This window comes from Scomber scombrus, chromosome 14 (assembly GCF_963691925.1).
Source record: "Scomber scombrus chromosome 14, fScoSco1.1, whole genome shotgun sequence".
Taxonomy (NCBI): Eukaryota; Metazoa; Chordata; class Actinopteri; order Scombriformes; family Scombridae; genus Scomber; species Scomber scombrus.
The window spans coordinates 10,920,223-10,937,198 of NC_084983.1; the positions used below are offsets into that span (position 1 = coordinate 10,920,223).

Sequence of the window (16,976 nt, forward strand, 5' to 3'; positions counted from 1 at the left end):
GCAGCGGTGCACGCTGTGCGCGCTCGGTGCGCGGATCCTCCTGCAGCTGCTGGATTCACAGTATGATACCAGATCCAAAACATGCTGTGGCGGTTTTTCCCATCCTGAGCCTTCGCACACATGCTGGACACTTAAATGTGGACATGGGGATGAGGACGAGGGATGTAGTTGCAATGGATTAATGAGGAATACACATGGACTTCGATTTTTTCCCTGAGATTATTGGCGTATAATATTTATCACCCTGCATTGGCCATGGAGAACCAAGCAGCCGAGCAACAGAATTATGAAGATGTACAGAAAAGCGGCTATCTCCGCAAGCATAAATCAATGCACCGGCGATTCTTCGTGCTGAGGGCGGCCTCGGAGCATGGTCCTGCTCGGCTAGAGTATTACGAGAACGAGAAGAAATTCCGCAGTAAATCACCTGTGCCCAAAAAAGTCCTGAACCTGGAGACTTGCTTCAACATCAACAAGCGGGCAGATTCCAAGAACAAGCACATGATAGTCCTTTATACCCGCAGCGAGAGCTTTGCCATCGCTGCAGACACCGAGGAGGTCCAAAATGAGTGGTACCAAGCAATGCTGGATCTTCAGTGCAACTGTAAGATATGAAAAGTGTGATGTGATTTCTACTGTCTGTTTCTGCATCAGGCCTATCCTGCCGTAGGCTGTTTGTTCTCCATACACTATTTGGCTCGGCCATTCCTGATTGTTCGTTGCAGATCACTGGCTCGGATGGTTTGGATATATTTTGCTGCGGGTCCAGTTTAGTCATTTAATGGGAATAAATGATTCTGAATAATGCAATTTGAACGGTGTGTTTTCACCAAGAGGCAGGTGGATCCGACTGAACGGGTTAGACCAACACGTTATGGGCGGCATGTGCTGTGTTTGTGCAGCACAGTCTCAAAAAGCATTGGTTTAATACAGTTATAACCTCCGGATTATTTAATGTCAGCATAATGAAATATGATGCATAGAATAGCATCGACATGTAGTAACATTCAGATGATCGCCTTTCTGAATGAAATGCAGCCCTTTTCATACGACGGTGTATTTTTGCATGGCGCAGTGGGCATATAGCAACCATCCAAGGGATGCATCATATAGTAGTAGCCTATCGTGGTGCACTCCGCTGGTGCCTGTGTTTTTGTTTTTCTGCACAGCTCTGACTGCCGTTCGCCTAACCTACATTTCTGTTGCACGGTGCTGCTGGTAGGGAGGAGATGGCATCGTTAGTGCGCTCTCGCTGGAAAATGTGTTTCTGTTGGTTATCCTCGTGTTTACGTTGTTATCCTTATGCAGGAGCCGAACACCACCATCCACCCTCCCTGTTATCCTTTGCATTTCAGTCACCGATGGGCTTGCCCAAGCTCTAATGTTGATTAATGCTGGGGAAACCAACGTTTATTAATAAATGCACATTAGAGTACAGACCCCCATTTTGTTAAGATTATGACTCAGGGACAAGCCACAATAAAAACACTTTTGATCATTTAATTTGTAGTACATACTTGTCCATAATGTGCATACAAACGTACAACGGAGAGTACCACATATTAATACATAGTTATAATGATTTCTATCAGCATCAAATATAATAGGCTAAATTAAATATTTTTCTTTAGGATGGGAGCACACCAGTGTAACTGTCAGTTGCACTGTGTAGATAACAGGGACTGCTGTGTGGCAAGAAAAACTAAAACAGAATTATAATTCTGTAATGTGTTATGTGATTGGCATTGAACAGATCTACAGTGCATTATTGCACAATCAGGCTTTTCATTAGATGTATTCTATACCTCTTAAGACTTACTGTAATTGATTATAGAGCTGTACACTAAAAGTAAAGGTTATGAATTTGCTGCAGCACAAGTGCTTGGCTGCTACAATAGTAGACATCTTTGCATTTAACAATTTACTAATGATTTAGAGAAAAAAATATTACTAATGACCTGTTAGTCTCACCTATGTTAGTCATTTCGTCTCTGATCAAAAGTTCAACAGGTTTCATGCAAATCTTTTTTTTTAAAGGGTATTTCATAAAATGTATAATAGTAATAATAATAATAATAATAATTAGTATGTATAAATGATGTATTTATTCATTTTGTGATTTTATTTTATTTTTTTCCTAGGTAAAACTCCTGAGGACTACGGCAGTAGTGGAGAGTGTAGCTCTCCCTCTCCTGTTCCAACCTTCAAAGAAGTATGGCAGGTTAAGGTTTGGCCTAAAGGTCTTGGACATGCCAGGAACTTAGTGGGCATCTACCGGCTGTGCCTAACCGACAAGACAGTCAACTTTGTCAAAATCAACTCTGATGTGGCTGCTGTGGTGTTGCAGCTGATGAATGTTCGCAGGTGTGGCCATTCAGAGAATTTTTTTTTCATTGAAGTGGGTCGCTCAGCGATTACCGGCCCTGGAGAGTTTTGGATGCAGGTGGATGACTCTGTAGTGGCTCAGAACATGCATGAGACTCTGCTGGAGGCCATGAAGGCTTTAAGTGAAGAGTTTCGTCAGCGCAGTAAATCCCAATCTGTGGGAACATCGTGTGGAGGTGGCACTGCTTCAAACCCCATCAGTGTCCCAAGCCGTCGTCATCATCCAAATCTGCCACCCAGCCAGGTGGGCTTTTCCAGACGAGCCCGAACGGAGACCCCCGGGACAGGAGGCAGCAGCACCAGCACGTCACCTACGTCACGCCATGGATTCCCGAGGGCACGAACTGCCAGCATTGGGGCCAGGTCAGAGGAGGGTGGAACAAGTGCCAAAGGAACATGGGCCAGCTCCAGTCCAAGTCTTAATGGTTCCTGCTCAACTACACCAACACTGAGGCCCAAGCCCACCAGGGCCCCAACCCCTGCTAAGATTACCCTCAGCCTTGCACGTTACACACCGAACCCTGCTCCCTCTCCTGCCCCAAGTCTGTCCTCCAGTTCTGGTCATGGCTCAGAGTGTGGCCTGGTTGGGGCAGCAGTGGGAGGCATGACAGTCTGCTCCTACCCTCGCGTTTCTCAGAGAGTTTCTGTTTCGGGATCACCGAGTGACTATGGCTCCTCAGATGAATATGGTTCCAGTCCAGGGGAACACTCTCTGCTTGTGCCTAGTCTGTCTGGACATCATGTACATGGAGAAGGCTCCTCCAGCTATATAGTCATGGGACAGCGAGAAGGTCTCCTTGGTTCTCATCATCGCTCCAAAGGCCGACGGATTCTGCGGAGCTCATCTAGTCGTGAATCTGAAGCGGAACGCAGACTGCTAAGTAAGAGGGCTTCCCTGCCTTTGGCAGCCCATGAACGACTGATTCCACATAGAAAAGATGAAGATGACGAGGATGATGAAGAATATGCCATCATGTCGCAGAGTGCTAACCTAGAAAGACCTGATTTGCACCATGGCTCAGGGGCTCTGGCAGTAGAGGGTGGGCAGCTTGATGTCGTAGGGGAGAATAGGAAGAGGCGTGACAAAAGCAGGAGACAAGTGGATGCTGGAGCAGCAGTGGATACTGGCTATATGTCAATGCTGCCTGGAGTGACATCTCCTCCTGTTTCACTTTCTCTCTCAATAGGTATGTCTGATGCCAGTGCTAAACCTGGGGCAGATGATGAGTACATGGCCATGACCCCAAACAACAGTGTGTCCCCCCCTCAGCACATCCGCCAGCCCAGCTCAGAGGGCTACATGGTTATGTCCCCCAATAGTAGCAGCTCCTCAGACTTACACGGACTGGGCATGTGGGATAGCAGGGCCAGCATGGAGAGCCGGGCTGCCAGTGACTACATGAACATCTCACCTGTCAGTAGCCGCTCTGCCTGCAGCACACCGCCTTCCCACCCTGAGCAGCACCAACTGCAACCAAAAATGTTCAATTCCTACTTCTCCCTGCCACGAGCTTATCAACATACTCTCTATACTCGCTTTGAGGAGGATTTAAACAAAGGGGAGGGAAAAAAGGAGAGCAGTGGGAATGATGGTGCTGGAAGGGGAGGGGGAGTAGGTTACAGCAAGAGAAACAAAATAACAGTGGGCTCTGCAGGAGGATGCCAACTCTCCATGTCTTCCTCTTCTTTCTCCTCCAGCTCAGCCAGCAGTGAAAGTCTAGAAGACAAGTCCATATCAGCAGGGAGAGGGTTAAGTTTATTAAGAACTGGAGCAGAATACAAGAGTGCAGGAACATGCACAAAAGATGGTCGTCACCACCAAAAACGTGGATCAAGTAGTAAGAGCCCAAAGCAACAAAGGAGGGGCCGTCCCCTCAGTGTGTCTTCAGACATTACTAAAGCAAACACCTTGCCCAGAGTGAAGGAGAATCTGCCGCCACTGGTGTCTCAGAACGTCGGTGAGTATGTCAGTATTGTATTCAAGGAAGACAATAATGGAGAAAGACGTGCAGGGTCAGAACGAAGGCAACCTGTGATCCATGGAACCCTACGGCCCGTGAATCAACCACTCCTGTGCCACGATAATCCTGCCAACCTTCCCCGCAGCTTCTCTGCTCCGTTGTCCACCTCTGCTGAATACGTCAGCATGGATTTAGGGAAGTCCTCAACCCCCCGGACTCCTGTTAGGTCCACATTCAGCACCCAACAGGGCCCACCAGCTGTTGCTTCCAAGGCACGACATGAGCACGGTATGTCCTCTCCTTTGGCTGCAGAGGGCATCGCCGGGTACCGATCAAAAGGAAAAATGGCAGAAATGCCAACAGACGTTCCTATACCATTTACAGACGACAAAGGTTCAGATCCCAGCATTTCAGCAAGACCTGCCATACACTCTGGTCAACCCTTATCCATGGAGCAGGAGCCAGGTTTGGGCTTTTCCCCAGTCAAGTCCTTTCAGTCTCCTGAGCGGAGCAGCAGACTGGTCCGAGGTGACCCGCAGGGACGGCGGAGCCACCGTTCAGAGACATTTAACTCACCTCCCCGTCTAGCACGCCACCCATCCTCTTCTACCTCCCTCTTCCCAGAGGGCAGCCAGGCAGCGAGCCATCGGCATGGTTTGGACTGCTCACTGTGGGAGAACGCGCAGGCAGCTAGTTTGTCTGCCACACCTCCACCACAAGCCTCCACCTCATCTTCTGAACAAGGCCTTAACTATATTGACCTTGACTTGGCCATTAAGGAGAGCCCTCAAGCTGGAGTGGAACGTACCTCTGCTGCCTACAACATTGGAGGAAGCGTTATGGGTAGCAGTGCTGGCCCCAGCCTCAACACTTATGCCAGTATTGATTTCTATAAGTCAGAAGAACTGAGAGCACACCAGAATAGTAGAAACGATGGTCAAGGTAAGCACTACTAGGACTGCAAACCCATCTCATTTTAAACATCTATTTATTTGGATGTGTAGAGAAAAATGTCCATCTATCATAACATTTAAGGTGAATTTTATGTTCAGACAAGGTTGAGATATTCTGCAACTGCGCTACATTCATATACATAATCTTTTATGATATTACAGTGTGAGACACCTTGCATACGATTGTTTGTAGTGCCACCTACATTTGTTCTGCTTGTAGACAATCAGGTTTTTGGGTTCAGTTCTGGCCTCACAACCGAAAGACAAAGTGGTTACTGAAGCAAACAAAACAGTGTTGAATAATCAATCATACTAATTAATATAGTAGTTGCATCAATAAAATATAGGACAATAAAATAGATTACTTAAAAACAACAAGTTTCTGATATGACTTCTGAAACTGAAAATTGAATAGTTACATTAGGTGGAAACATGCATTAGTCAATTACCTTAAAAAAGAAATCAGTGTCTTTTACCATATGTCTCCTATTCAGTCAGTCAAAGAAGAAGAAGAAGAAAGAAAATGTAGAAAAAACTTTTTTATTAGTATTTTTAATGTATTCATTGCAAAACTGGTTTATGACAAATTATAGTCAAAATTACCCTTTTAATTTAAAATGCATTGTCATTAAGTGTTTAGAACAAATTAAAGTGAAAGAAATATTTCCAAAAAGGTGAAAAAAATATTTGATTCTTGGTAATATTTGTCTGACTGGATGTAACCATTTTATGTGATGTGCATAATCCACAGACAGAACTCATGTCTGGCTCTTAGTCACTCCTTCCCCTTTCATCCCTTACTGATGTGTACCTTTGCTTCAAGCTGGTGGGCAGCGCTGTGTTTCCAGACTGTGGGTTGTCTGTAGAGTCTCTTATTATCACAAGTGGGTGTTCAGAGAGCAAAGCCAATTGATTTGTCTGCTGGTAATGAGCCATTTCATATAAATGGAGGAAGAGGGGACAGAACATGGACCAGGTGTTTATGTTTATGTGTGGGTGTGCTATCGGCTGCAGGATTTCACATGGCAGCTCTGAGGTTTCCCTCACATTGTGCGCAGATGAAAATTATTTCATGGTGAACGCTAAGTATAATTTTAATTGATGTACACTGACGTACATTAAAGATTTATTGCTTTTGAAATTTTCAAGGAATGAAAGAAAAAGCTCTGAGAGGCATGCTTACATTGAAATATAAATATACAGGTAAAGGTTAATATAAATCAAAGTAAATGGAAATGGAACAAACAACTTGTGCATCTTATTTATTCAGAGTAGCTACAACATTTGCATGATTGATTTATCTAATGCTATTCAGTCTCTACGTGTGCATGTGTAATCATAATAATTGCCTAATTATTGTAATTGGGGATAGGTAATTTATGCATTTAACATGCATAGCAAGGAAACGAAGGCCCCAGTAATGTTCTGTAAATTACTGTTTCATGTCATTTTCACACTGCGATTAATGATTGAATGTGCCTCTTCCCCCATAAGATACAAACTGTTTATCCCGCTTTCATGAACTGCAGCCATATTCTAATCATGGCACTCAATATATTAAGCCTGGATGTATGGAGGATGGTGAATATCAAAACTGTGCAAGCTGTTTTTTTCATGCACTGCAGTTTATAAAACTTCAAATACACAGGCTTGTTTTGTCTTTCTCATGTCCAATCAACACTCAAATAATGCTGCTAATATCACATCACTGCACCTATTTTTAATTACAATTTAATTAGACTTTCAAATTGAATGTTTATTAAAAAATCATAATTAGGTTAAGATGTTAAATTGGTCCCGATGTTTTAATTGTTGTATTGCCAAAGCAGCATTATGAGCAAAGTGTTCATGTTATCAGAACTGAGGACGTTGTGGTTCTATAGACACTTAAAAGTTTGTCAGTTTAATGTCTGACATATTTGGAAGAGAGACGCAAAGTCTGGTTCATTGCAATTATTATCTTTATTAAATCTACTCACACAAATATGACTACTTATTAATGAAAAACACTACAGCCTACTCCTGTTGCAGAGCTGGTGAACTTCATATACTCCAACTGAATATTAACCAGACAGACAAGTCCATTGTAAAATTGTAATCATAAATACCTGCACTGAAAAAAACATAGTGGGTGGACCTTTATATCCGATATCTAGTAAAGTGTTCAACAAAGAATACAAAAATGTATACAGGTGAACTTATCTTCTTCAGCCTTTGGAAAATCAGGAAATAGTGCAGGCAATTTTTCTTTTACACAACTGGAGTGTGGTTAGACTGACTCAGTGCTACTCAAACCACAGGTTGATTTATCAGCACTTTTGCCTGAGCTCCCCTTCCCTATTTGTGGTTGCTTGGGGAGGTTATTCTTTAATAGTTATTTTATAGGGTAACTGCGCTTCTCGGTAAACCATAAGAGAAAAAAAATCATTGTAATTGCAAGCTGATAATTATAATGCTCAGATGTTTGCTTGCTGCCACTGCCTTTATTTTGCTGATGTAGCTTTTGTGTTGTTTGGGTGGTTCATTAAAAAAGAAGAAACGGTTCAAAATCCCTGGAACTGACACAAAGATAAGACACATAATATTGACATCTGCAACAGTGTGCATGAGACTCCAATCAGCAAATTCTTTCAGAAAGATATCCTGCGTCATGTGATATTTACCCAGGCAGCCAGCAGGAGCTCTAAATTCAACAAAACCAATATGTTTTGGAGAATATATAATCTAGTCTAGACTGCGTCACCTTCTGTAATATTTTGTGTGGTATAATAATGGATGCAACACTAAACACCAATTACAATTTTTTTTTAAAGTAGAGAAACTTAAATTCCTGCCTGCTTTTGATTCTTTTCTTCCAGATTCTTGATTTCCGTGCTCGTCTTGGATCTGAGCGTGACGCTGGTGCGACAGCTCCACACTCAGTCTGCGAGGGGATGGTCGGCAGCCCGATCTGTTGCCACAACAGAACTGTACATTGGAGTCTGAACACTGGAAACCTGGAAAACTCATCCCCAACCCGTCTGCTGTTTTCTGTCAACCAAATGTGTGCCAAACACACACACACACACACACACACACACACACACACACACACACACACACACACACACACACACACACACACACACACACACACACACACACACACACACACACACAGGGTAAGGAAAAGTTATTGCTTTTTGCCTTGTCTTGAATAAAAATGGCATTTGACCATCTTTTAACTTACTGTAATATGGATAATCAATGACAATTTGACGCAATCACTCTAACAATTCAACAACGTTTTCAGGGAATCACACAAGATTTTCTATCCAGACTTAATGTTTAACGGTGCCACATCATCTCTAAGAACAGTTTAAATTAATGTGATTGGTAAATCTATTGAAGTGTAACTCAATGCTCAAAATGGCAGCTACTACATTGACACAAACTCAGCTGCGTTTTGAAGTACTTTGAATTCCTTCAATCCACAAGGTTTATGTTTTTGTATCATCTGCCTTTTGTCCATATTCTAAGTTAAATGATCATCAGGTGTCACTTTGATTCAAAATAAGAAGGAAATACGGCTTGGGAGAGGTTTCACACACTCATACACTTTGTCACTGTAAACATATTTGATTTATTATACACAGTTGCCAAAAAAAAGCTTTAATACTTCTTGACCACTTTTCTTGTGCTACTGCTAAAAAAATCCTTAATTTCTGAGGTGTAATATAGTACACTACTTTGGCAGTAAATTCATGTTAAATAAATGAAATCTAGACATAATGTTTTATGTTTCTTGTCAGGTTTTCCACACAAGTGTAAAAATCCCACAAAGCTTATGCATTCTTTGTGAAATCCATAGGAGTGAGACATTATAACAGGACATTATATGATTACATGCATTTTCACATTGTGGTTGATGCACCTCAGCTCAGATCTTTAGGTTTTAACTGACAAAACAACAGTTTTCTTTTTATCCTTTCAAAATTGTCATGCGGTAATTCTGTGTTTTTCACACACAATTAAGTTTCATCCCTAAAGCTCCAGATGTGCATTTTCACCAGATACATGCTTATACAGCCCCAGCTTTGATTATGCATAAACTAAGCATGTCTTGTCATGTCCTGTGGCTGATTGTCAAATGGTGTCAGTATGAAGGTCTAGTCAAACCATCTCAGCAGTATTTTAGAATATTTGGTAGATTCCCTTATACAGTATTCCCATATACTGCTCATGTATCCTTTTTTAAATAATTTTGTCATTTTCAACCTGATAAATATATATATTTAAACACTAACTCTTCAAACATTTAGTGTGTGCCAACTGTAGCTAAGAAACAAAGATAAAGGCACATTAAAGCCACAGCTTTTAATGCGGCAATACAGTAGTGTAGCCAAATGATTGATGTGACATAGATCCGGTGCATTCATTCAATAATAATGCAACATTGTATTAAAATGGCCAAATTAACACAGCATTTTTCTGCTGTGCATCTAAACAACTTAATCAAATTGGTAATAATTAATAACACAGTAACAACAATAATTAGATTGTATGTATGTAAATGTTCTCACTGGGACGATGAAGCGGCCTGATAAAATACTTGTTAGTGAGGGAAACACAATAGGGCAGTTTTGAAAAGAAAATCATTTTTAATTTAATTTAATATTTTTTATCTATTTGAATTTTTAAATATGCACATGAATTTTAGCGCTTGAGAGTTGATTACAACCGAATAAGATTTAATGCATTATGATGGGAATGTGGGAATGTGGAGCGCAAGAAAACGTGCAAAAAGTCAAGGTGTTATTACTTTTTTGGCAACTGTGCTTTTCTATTATAACTGTATATTATACTATAGTATATACTATAGTATACAAGTAGAACGACATTAACTATAGTACATGCTGTAGTTTGTTTTCCTCATTTGCATAACAGTTAACACAATTCTAATATAAAGTGACACATTACTATGGTATATAAGATATACAATATACATATAATGATTAATACTATATAGCCTAGATATCTATATACTCTTTTATAAAGTGCCTCATTTTTGATTGTAGCTGTTTTTACACAGGTAATCTTAAAATGGGTTGTTTCTCTCCCGAGTCTAAATTGTGAATACGTTTTAACTTTTCAGAAGACAGATGGTATATTGCTATAAGTAAATCATAATCAAATTGCCTTACTGTGTTTATCAGAAACATGAAAAAAAATATTTCATTAACTTTTTTGCGGTGCCTAACACTTCAGCCACAATGTAAGCACTCCCTCACTCTTTTGTTTGGCTTCGTCAAGCTGAGGTTCGGCCAAAATACACACACACACACACACACACACACACACACACACACACACACACACACACACACACACACACACACACACACACACACACACACACACACACACACACACACACACACACACACTCTCACACACACACACTCACAAACACTCACACACAAAAAGACTCTCTCTCTCTCTCTCTCTCTCTCTCTCTCTCTCTCTCTCTCTCTCTCTCTCTCTCTCTCTCTCTCTCTCTCTCTCTCTCTCTCTCTCTCTCTCTCTCTCTCTGTAGTTTCATGCCCTGGGATGCATCTACACCAGGCCTTACTGTCCTTTTTTTGTCTGAGGTGATTGTTAGTGCAGGAAATAAAAAAAGAAATCTTGTATCGTTTTAGTGATTTGCTCTATATTAACAATCCCTGTTTTTACACCAAGAAGAAATAACAGTCTCCTGTATATAAAAAATATCTACTAATAAGACAAGATCCTACTCCGTATTGGACAGAAATTCAAATATCTGCACTAATTTAGGTTTACAGTATATTTGGAACCTCAAAACAAGCATGAGTGGAGGTCTTCTGAACTCATCAGAGCAGCCAGCACTGGTGGCTTACTGCTAAAACAGTATTAACACTCTTGTTTATTGCTATTATTTTTATTATGATGTGGATTATCTGGACGTGGATCCAGTTCCCAGAAGGTGTGAATATTACTTCCTCTTTCTCACACTCTCTCTCTTTTTCTTTCCACACTCAAACGTGTTACTCGGTCTAAACTATGAGACGGTGCCATTCCTGCTCACAAACCATTCGTTACTTTCTCATTGCTTCCATTTATACCATTTATCTGCTGCTGTCACACAAATTGCCAAAAAAAAAGAAGAAAAAAAACAAACAAAGTCTGACAACAATTCAAAGATCTGCTCTAAAGATCATTTTTAAAGAGTAGACACACAAAATCAAAGTCATAGATCTGATTTAAAAGAAGAAAGAAAAAAAAACCCTTTTTCACTTGATAGCCACTGGGCCACAAGATATGTTTTGAAAATTTCAATGGAGTCAAACGTTTTTTAAGCAAACAGTGTTTTTCTTATGGTAATGTGACTTATAGTTTATGACTGGTTGAGTACTGTATCCAGAGCCACAGGAGGAGTTTGGCCAGTTCGTAACATTAGTGAAGATGTACATTGAATCAGCTGGAGGTGGAAGCAAATACTTAAAAAATCGTGTGGTGATGCCAAACACTTCACTAATTGCGATAAACAAACTCTTTTAATCCAGGGCTCTGGCTGTGTGTATACAGGGTACAAATGAAGAAGGCTTTCTTGATGTGTTTTTGACACTGGTAGCTTTTCCCACATTTAGATTGAATCTTTTACCTGTCACGAGGCTCGCTAACCAAATCATTTTGACCCGGGTGTAGATATTATATACATAACTGCACCTGAACGCTGTTACACATAAAAACTGATTTGAGTCTTTTAATCCTAGAGGTAAAAAATATGGTGCAGATACTTGCTCAGTTAATAGTTTCCTCACTCTGCGACAACATGTGCTCCACTGACTGACAGATTTATAAATCAAAATCCAGCCCTCAACTCGAATCTGAAAGGACACTCAAGTGCCTGGCTGTGATTACCGGTGTCTGGTTATTCATCAGTTATGTTCTTTCTTTTCAGTTATCTCAATGATAAAGTAGATGGAGAGAAATTCAAACCAGCTCCTGGAAAACCAAGTCTTCCACACATTTATTTAGTATTCAGAGATGTACAACACCTGGATGACATTCCCCTCATTAAGTTTTCTGTGTGAATTGTAATATCTGAGCTCCAGTCTTGAGACATATGACTTTTGACACCGAACCAAAACAAGGTTTCAATTTAAAAAATCTGATCTATTCGTTCTTTTACTGTCGAACCAAAACCTCTTTTAATTCTACTTATCAGACACATTATCACATCACATTATGCTGGAGCAGTATTTGTCGGGCACTTCAGTCGCATCGGAATCCTAAGAGATGAAAAAATGTACCAGTCAAAAGTTTGGGCACACTTTCTCATTGAAGAGAATGGGAAGGTGGTGCCAAACCTTTGACTGGTACTGTATCCTGATTGAGCACAGCCCACCACTGCCATCAGTCTGTGCTCAACACTGACAACTTTATTGCCAAATTCTCATATAACAAATCCATACAAATACATGGACTAGTTCCACTTTTATAACTTCTGGTACATTTGTGTTACTCTTTTGTTGAAGTGATCTTTTATAATCTCTTTGTTATTCATTCAGTGTAACTCTTCTAATTGGGGATTAGCGAGATTCTCTGACTGTACCTCATAATCTCAATCCAAGCAGACGTAACAGTTGGTAGTAAAGCCCCTGAGAGTCTGAGAAGGGTTCAGGATATTACTGACGTCAAAAAGGAGGAACAATTCAAGTGAATATCACTCAGTGTATTGTTTATTCAAAATTACTTATACAGCGTGAGGCTCTCTGCAGCGTTGCCACACCCATGACATGTGGTGGTCGAATCATAAAAAAGTCAGAAAAAAAGTATTTTGGTTTGGTGAGATTCGAAGTCTTGTGTTGTCTCTTGAGAATATTTTGGAGCAAAGGGTTGAAAATTGCTCATCAGACTCTAACTGTGGGAAATGATACTGTATGTACAATCAGGATAGCGATTATAATTACAATGGAAAGAGCATTGTATGTATTTTAAAGCTATTGATACTACTTTGATAATGATGTAAAATGTAAAAAGACTGAACAGGAACTATAGGTCTGTAAAGTATACTGTGTATAGAGGAGTTTGCTCCAGGGGAGGGTTGGGCATGGGGTTCATTCTGTTCATGGCGAATTGTTTAAAACAGAATATTGATGATTCTTGTCTGTGATGTAGACAACGTCAATGTTTGTTTTGTTTTTTTTTTGATAAAAGGCAAAGTGATACGAGAAAAAAAAAGGAACGTGTGTCTTTTATTGACTGACTGTCAAACTAAAAAGTCTGACTCGATCAGGGTATATTTCAGTGAGTCTAGACTGTTGTAAGCCATCACTGGTCTGAGTTTTTAAGGATAAGCCTGTGGACAGAGGGTACATGTATTTAATCCCAGCCTCCTCTGTTTAAACAGATGGTATTTTGGCAGCACTTAAGTTCATAGGTGAACAACAATGTGAGGTGTGTGTAGTCTGCAGATTTTCCTTTTAAACCACTCTATGATGGTGAAGAGGATACACAAGGAGGGAAGGACAGCTAGACTTACAGTATTACCCATTAAATCAATGCAACTGGAAGGATTCAGTACTGTTTTTCTAAAGCTCAACACTTGCTCCTCTCTGGTGTCTTTGTTTTTTTTACAAACACAGGGACAAAAGGATGATTTAATTATTTCCAATCAACGTAATATTTAATACTGTCGGATAAAGAAATCACTACCTCAAAAATATGAGCAAGACAGTAAATATCCAATACATGGTATTTAATACCAGGACTCCACAGGCAGTTCATGTCAATAATATAGAAGAGGTAAACAGCCACAACAAGAGAGAAAAAAAAACTTTTATTGATTAGCTGTTTTGACCTTTGGTAGCCACATCATTCACATTACACAGGCTGCTGTTGTTTTTGATATTCTTGATGTGACAGTTTCTTCTCTGGAGGTTTTATAATAATACAAAAACAACAACAGGTTAAAATAAGAAGTGCATTATTAATCAAACACACCATTATTTCTTCAAGTTACTGCAGGTTCAAACTTTGTTATCAGCACAGCTTTCCCTCAGAAGACATTTTGACATGTCACAGCAGGAAAAAGCATATCTAAATAATAAAATGAATGATGGCTGAATTCCATTAAGCTCCATTTAACTGTCATGGCTTACTGGGACACTTAAATTTCATGGAGCCATTGTTAGTACCATTAGCAAAATCAGTGCTTTTCCTATTGTAATGAGTCAAAATGTCTGCTGTGAAAAAAGCCTTTTACTGCTAGCATCTTTGAATAAACTGCTCAATATTTTCTGTAGAGCTGCAACCATTAGTCAATTCAACGATTAGTCAATTGACAGAAAATGTATTTCCAACTGAGATGATAATCAATTAATCATTTTGAGTCATTTAAAAAAAAGAAATATCCAAATTCTCTTATTCAGACATCTAATATGTGAATATTATGTGGTTTGTAATTTTGCGGACTATTGATCGGGACAATAGAAGACATCTGAGGAGGTCATGTTGGGCTTTGGGAAACTGGGATCGATATTTCTCATCACATTTCATAGAACAAACAGTGAATGAATTAATAGAGAAAATAAGACTAATATTACAATGAAAATAATTGTTAGTTCCAGCCTAATTTTCTGCTTCACCTTAGATGATTCTTGACAGGGTCCACCTTGGAAAAACTCCTGTACACGTGGCCATAGCTTGCTATTACTATTTAACTATATCATGACAATAACTCATTACTTATTTAAGAACAACTGGAAATAAACAGATTGAGAGGAGACAGACACTGGTGAAAACCATCAGTAGACCATAAGCAATTCTTGTTTTTCAAAATGTTTCATCTGGATTAGTTAGCAATCGATGATACTGTGTAACTATATTCACAGCCGGCTACAGAACCAATTAAACAGGGTTGATTTTCACAAAACCACCACAGCAAGTAAGGTTAAAAACGGACCAGGCTTGAATGAACATCATCATGTCATCAAACCTCTTTTTAATCAACAGTATATTTTTGAGGCCTTATATCTAGACTAAAAAATAAGAATGCATTTATTTTTTTTACAATCTGTAGTGCAGACACTGCCTGTATTACCTTATCTATTGATGTCATTTATAGGGTTGACTGTCTAATTTACCAGATCCTATCCTTTAGGCAACATGTGCAAAATCATGCTACACAGTGTTACATTTGTGTGTTTGATAAAGCAGGTATATGCATCGAGATACAGGTTTCACGAATGTACTGCTGCACTGTTTCAGGGAAGACTTTTAAACACATTGTGACTGTCTGAGCACAGGCAGGCTTTAGTTTAATGGCGGCTCTGTGCTGTTCTGCAGGTGGGAGGGAAGGGAAAGTACTTTCAGACAACGCTAATGATACAGTAGGTAGGGTAATTATGCACAAAGCCGAGTGTGAAGTTGAGAGCGCAGAGCTCCCAGGGAAGCACTGATCGAGAACAGCACATTCTGAGAAGTTCCTCTATTTATACAAATTAGATGTTTGGATAATGTCTGATGTACTTGTTGGCTAAATATTTCATGAGTGCTTCTGCCTAGTTTATGTAAATATTAAACAGGGTCTCTGATCTTTTGCCTAATTCTTACCTAGAAAAACACGGCATCACATCTGCATAGTGACCTTTAGTCAGCACTTATGAATTGGTAAAGATGGACCTAAAGGTGGAGAGCAAATGTCAAAATATCCCCAGGACTTTATCTCACATTACGTGTTAGAGGTACTTAATACAATTTATTCTCTCTTTTAATGCCTAGAAACTATGTAAATTCATCAACAGAGATGTTTTGTATATTTGAAATCTTGTGGGCAGAAAATTATCAATTTTTTTGACAGTTGAAGTAAGTTACCTGTTGTTGAGCCTGTTGTTCCGGTTGGAAGTTTGAATTAACCAAATGTAGAGTTTGTTTCACACCTGACTGTTGCTAAGCAACACACAGTGCTCTAAACGTGTTAGTTTCATAAAATGTTTTATTTTCCTGTGAATCTGCAGCACAATGCACATAATGATGGACAATCAGTGGTGGAAAATAACAAAGCACATTCAGTCAAGTACTGTATACTTTTCAGGTATTTGTACTTTACTTGGGTATATTCATTTCATGCTACTTGATACTTCTACTCTATATTTCAGAGGTAAATGTTGTAGTTTTTACTCCAATACATTTATTTAACAGCTTAGTTACTTTTCTAATAAAATGTTTACATAAAATAACACAATGATAAGCTTATAAATTACACTCAGTTGTAAAAGATTAATCCAATGGTTCCTGAACTGTTTGGCTTGTGGTCCCTTGTGGCTCTTCAGTATATCACAAAAATGCAAAGATTAAAGAAAAGTTTAGAAAAAATATTACATATGTAGCACAACTATGCTTTCTCTTCTTTCCTACCCAATCTATCCTCTCATGACCCCTCAGACTGATTTCATGACACAGCATACAAAGCAGTTCAAACTGGCTCCACCTGTAGCAGATACCACACTAAAATGCTGCTTATGCACTGGGTGACTAATCATTAATAATGGACTTCGTTTAATGTATGTAATATATCAGTCACAGCCTAATTATCTTCAAAACGATTATTTTTTATTGTAGTACTTTAAGTAAATTTAGCTGTTAATACTTCTATGCTTTTAATTAATTAGGA

The 16,976-nt window shown here is 39.6% G+C and overlaps 1 protein-coding gene across 1 annotated transcript; it reads left to right on the forward strand.

Moving 5' to 3' along the window:
• The first annotated feature begins 255 nt into the window (after positions 1–255).
• On the forward strand, positions 256–8,284 carry si:ch211-284e13.4 (insulin receptor substrate 1-B). The gene is made up of 4 exons (XM_062433649.1): positions 256–604; positions 2,142–5,288; positions 6,314–6,335; positions 8,158–8,284. The coding sequence occupies exons 1-4, from the start codon at positions 256–258 to the stop codon at positions 8,282–8,284; spliced, it is 3,645 nt and encodes a 1,214-aa protein (XP_062289633.1).
• Positions 8,285–16,976: the final 8,692 nt, after the last annotated feature.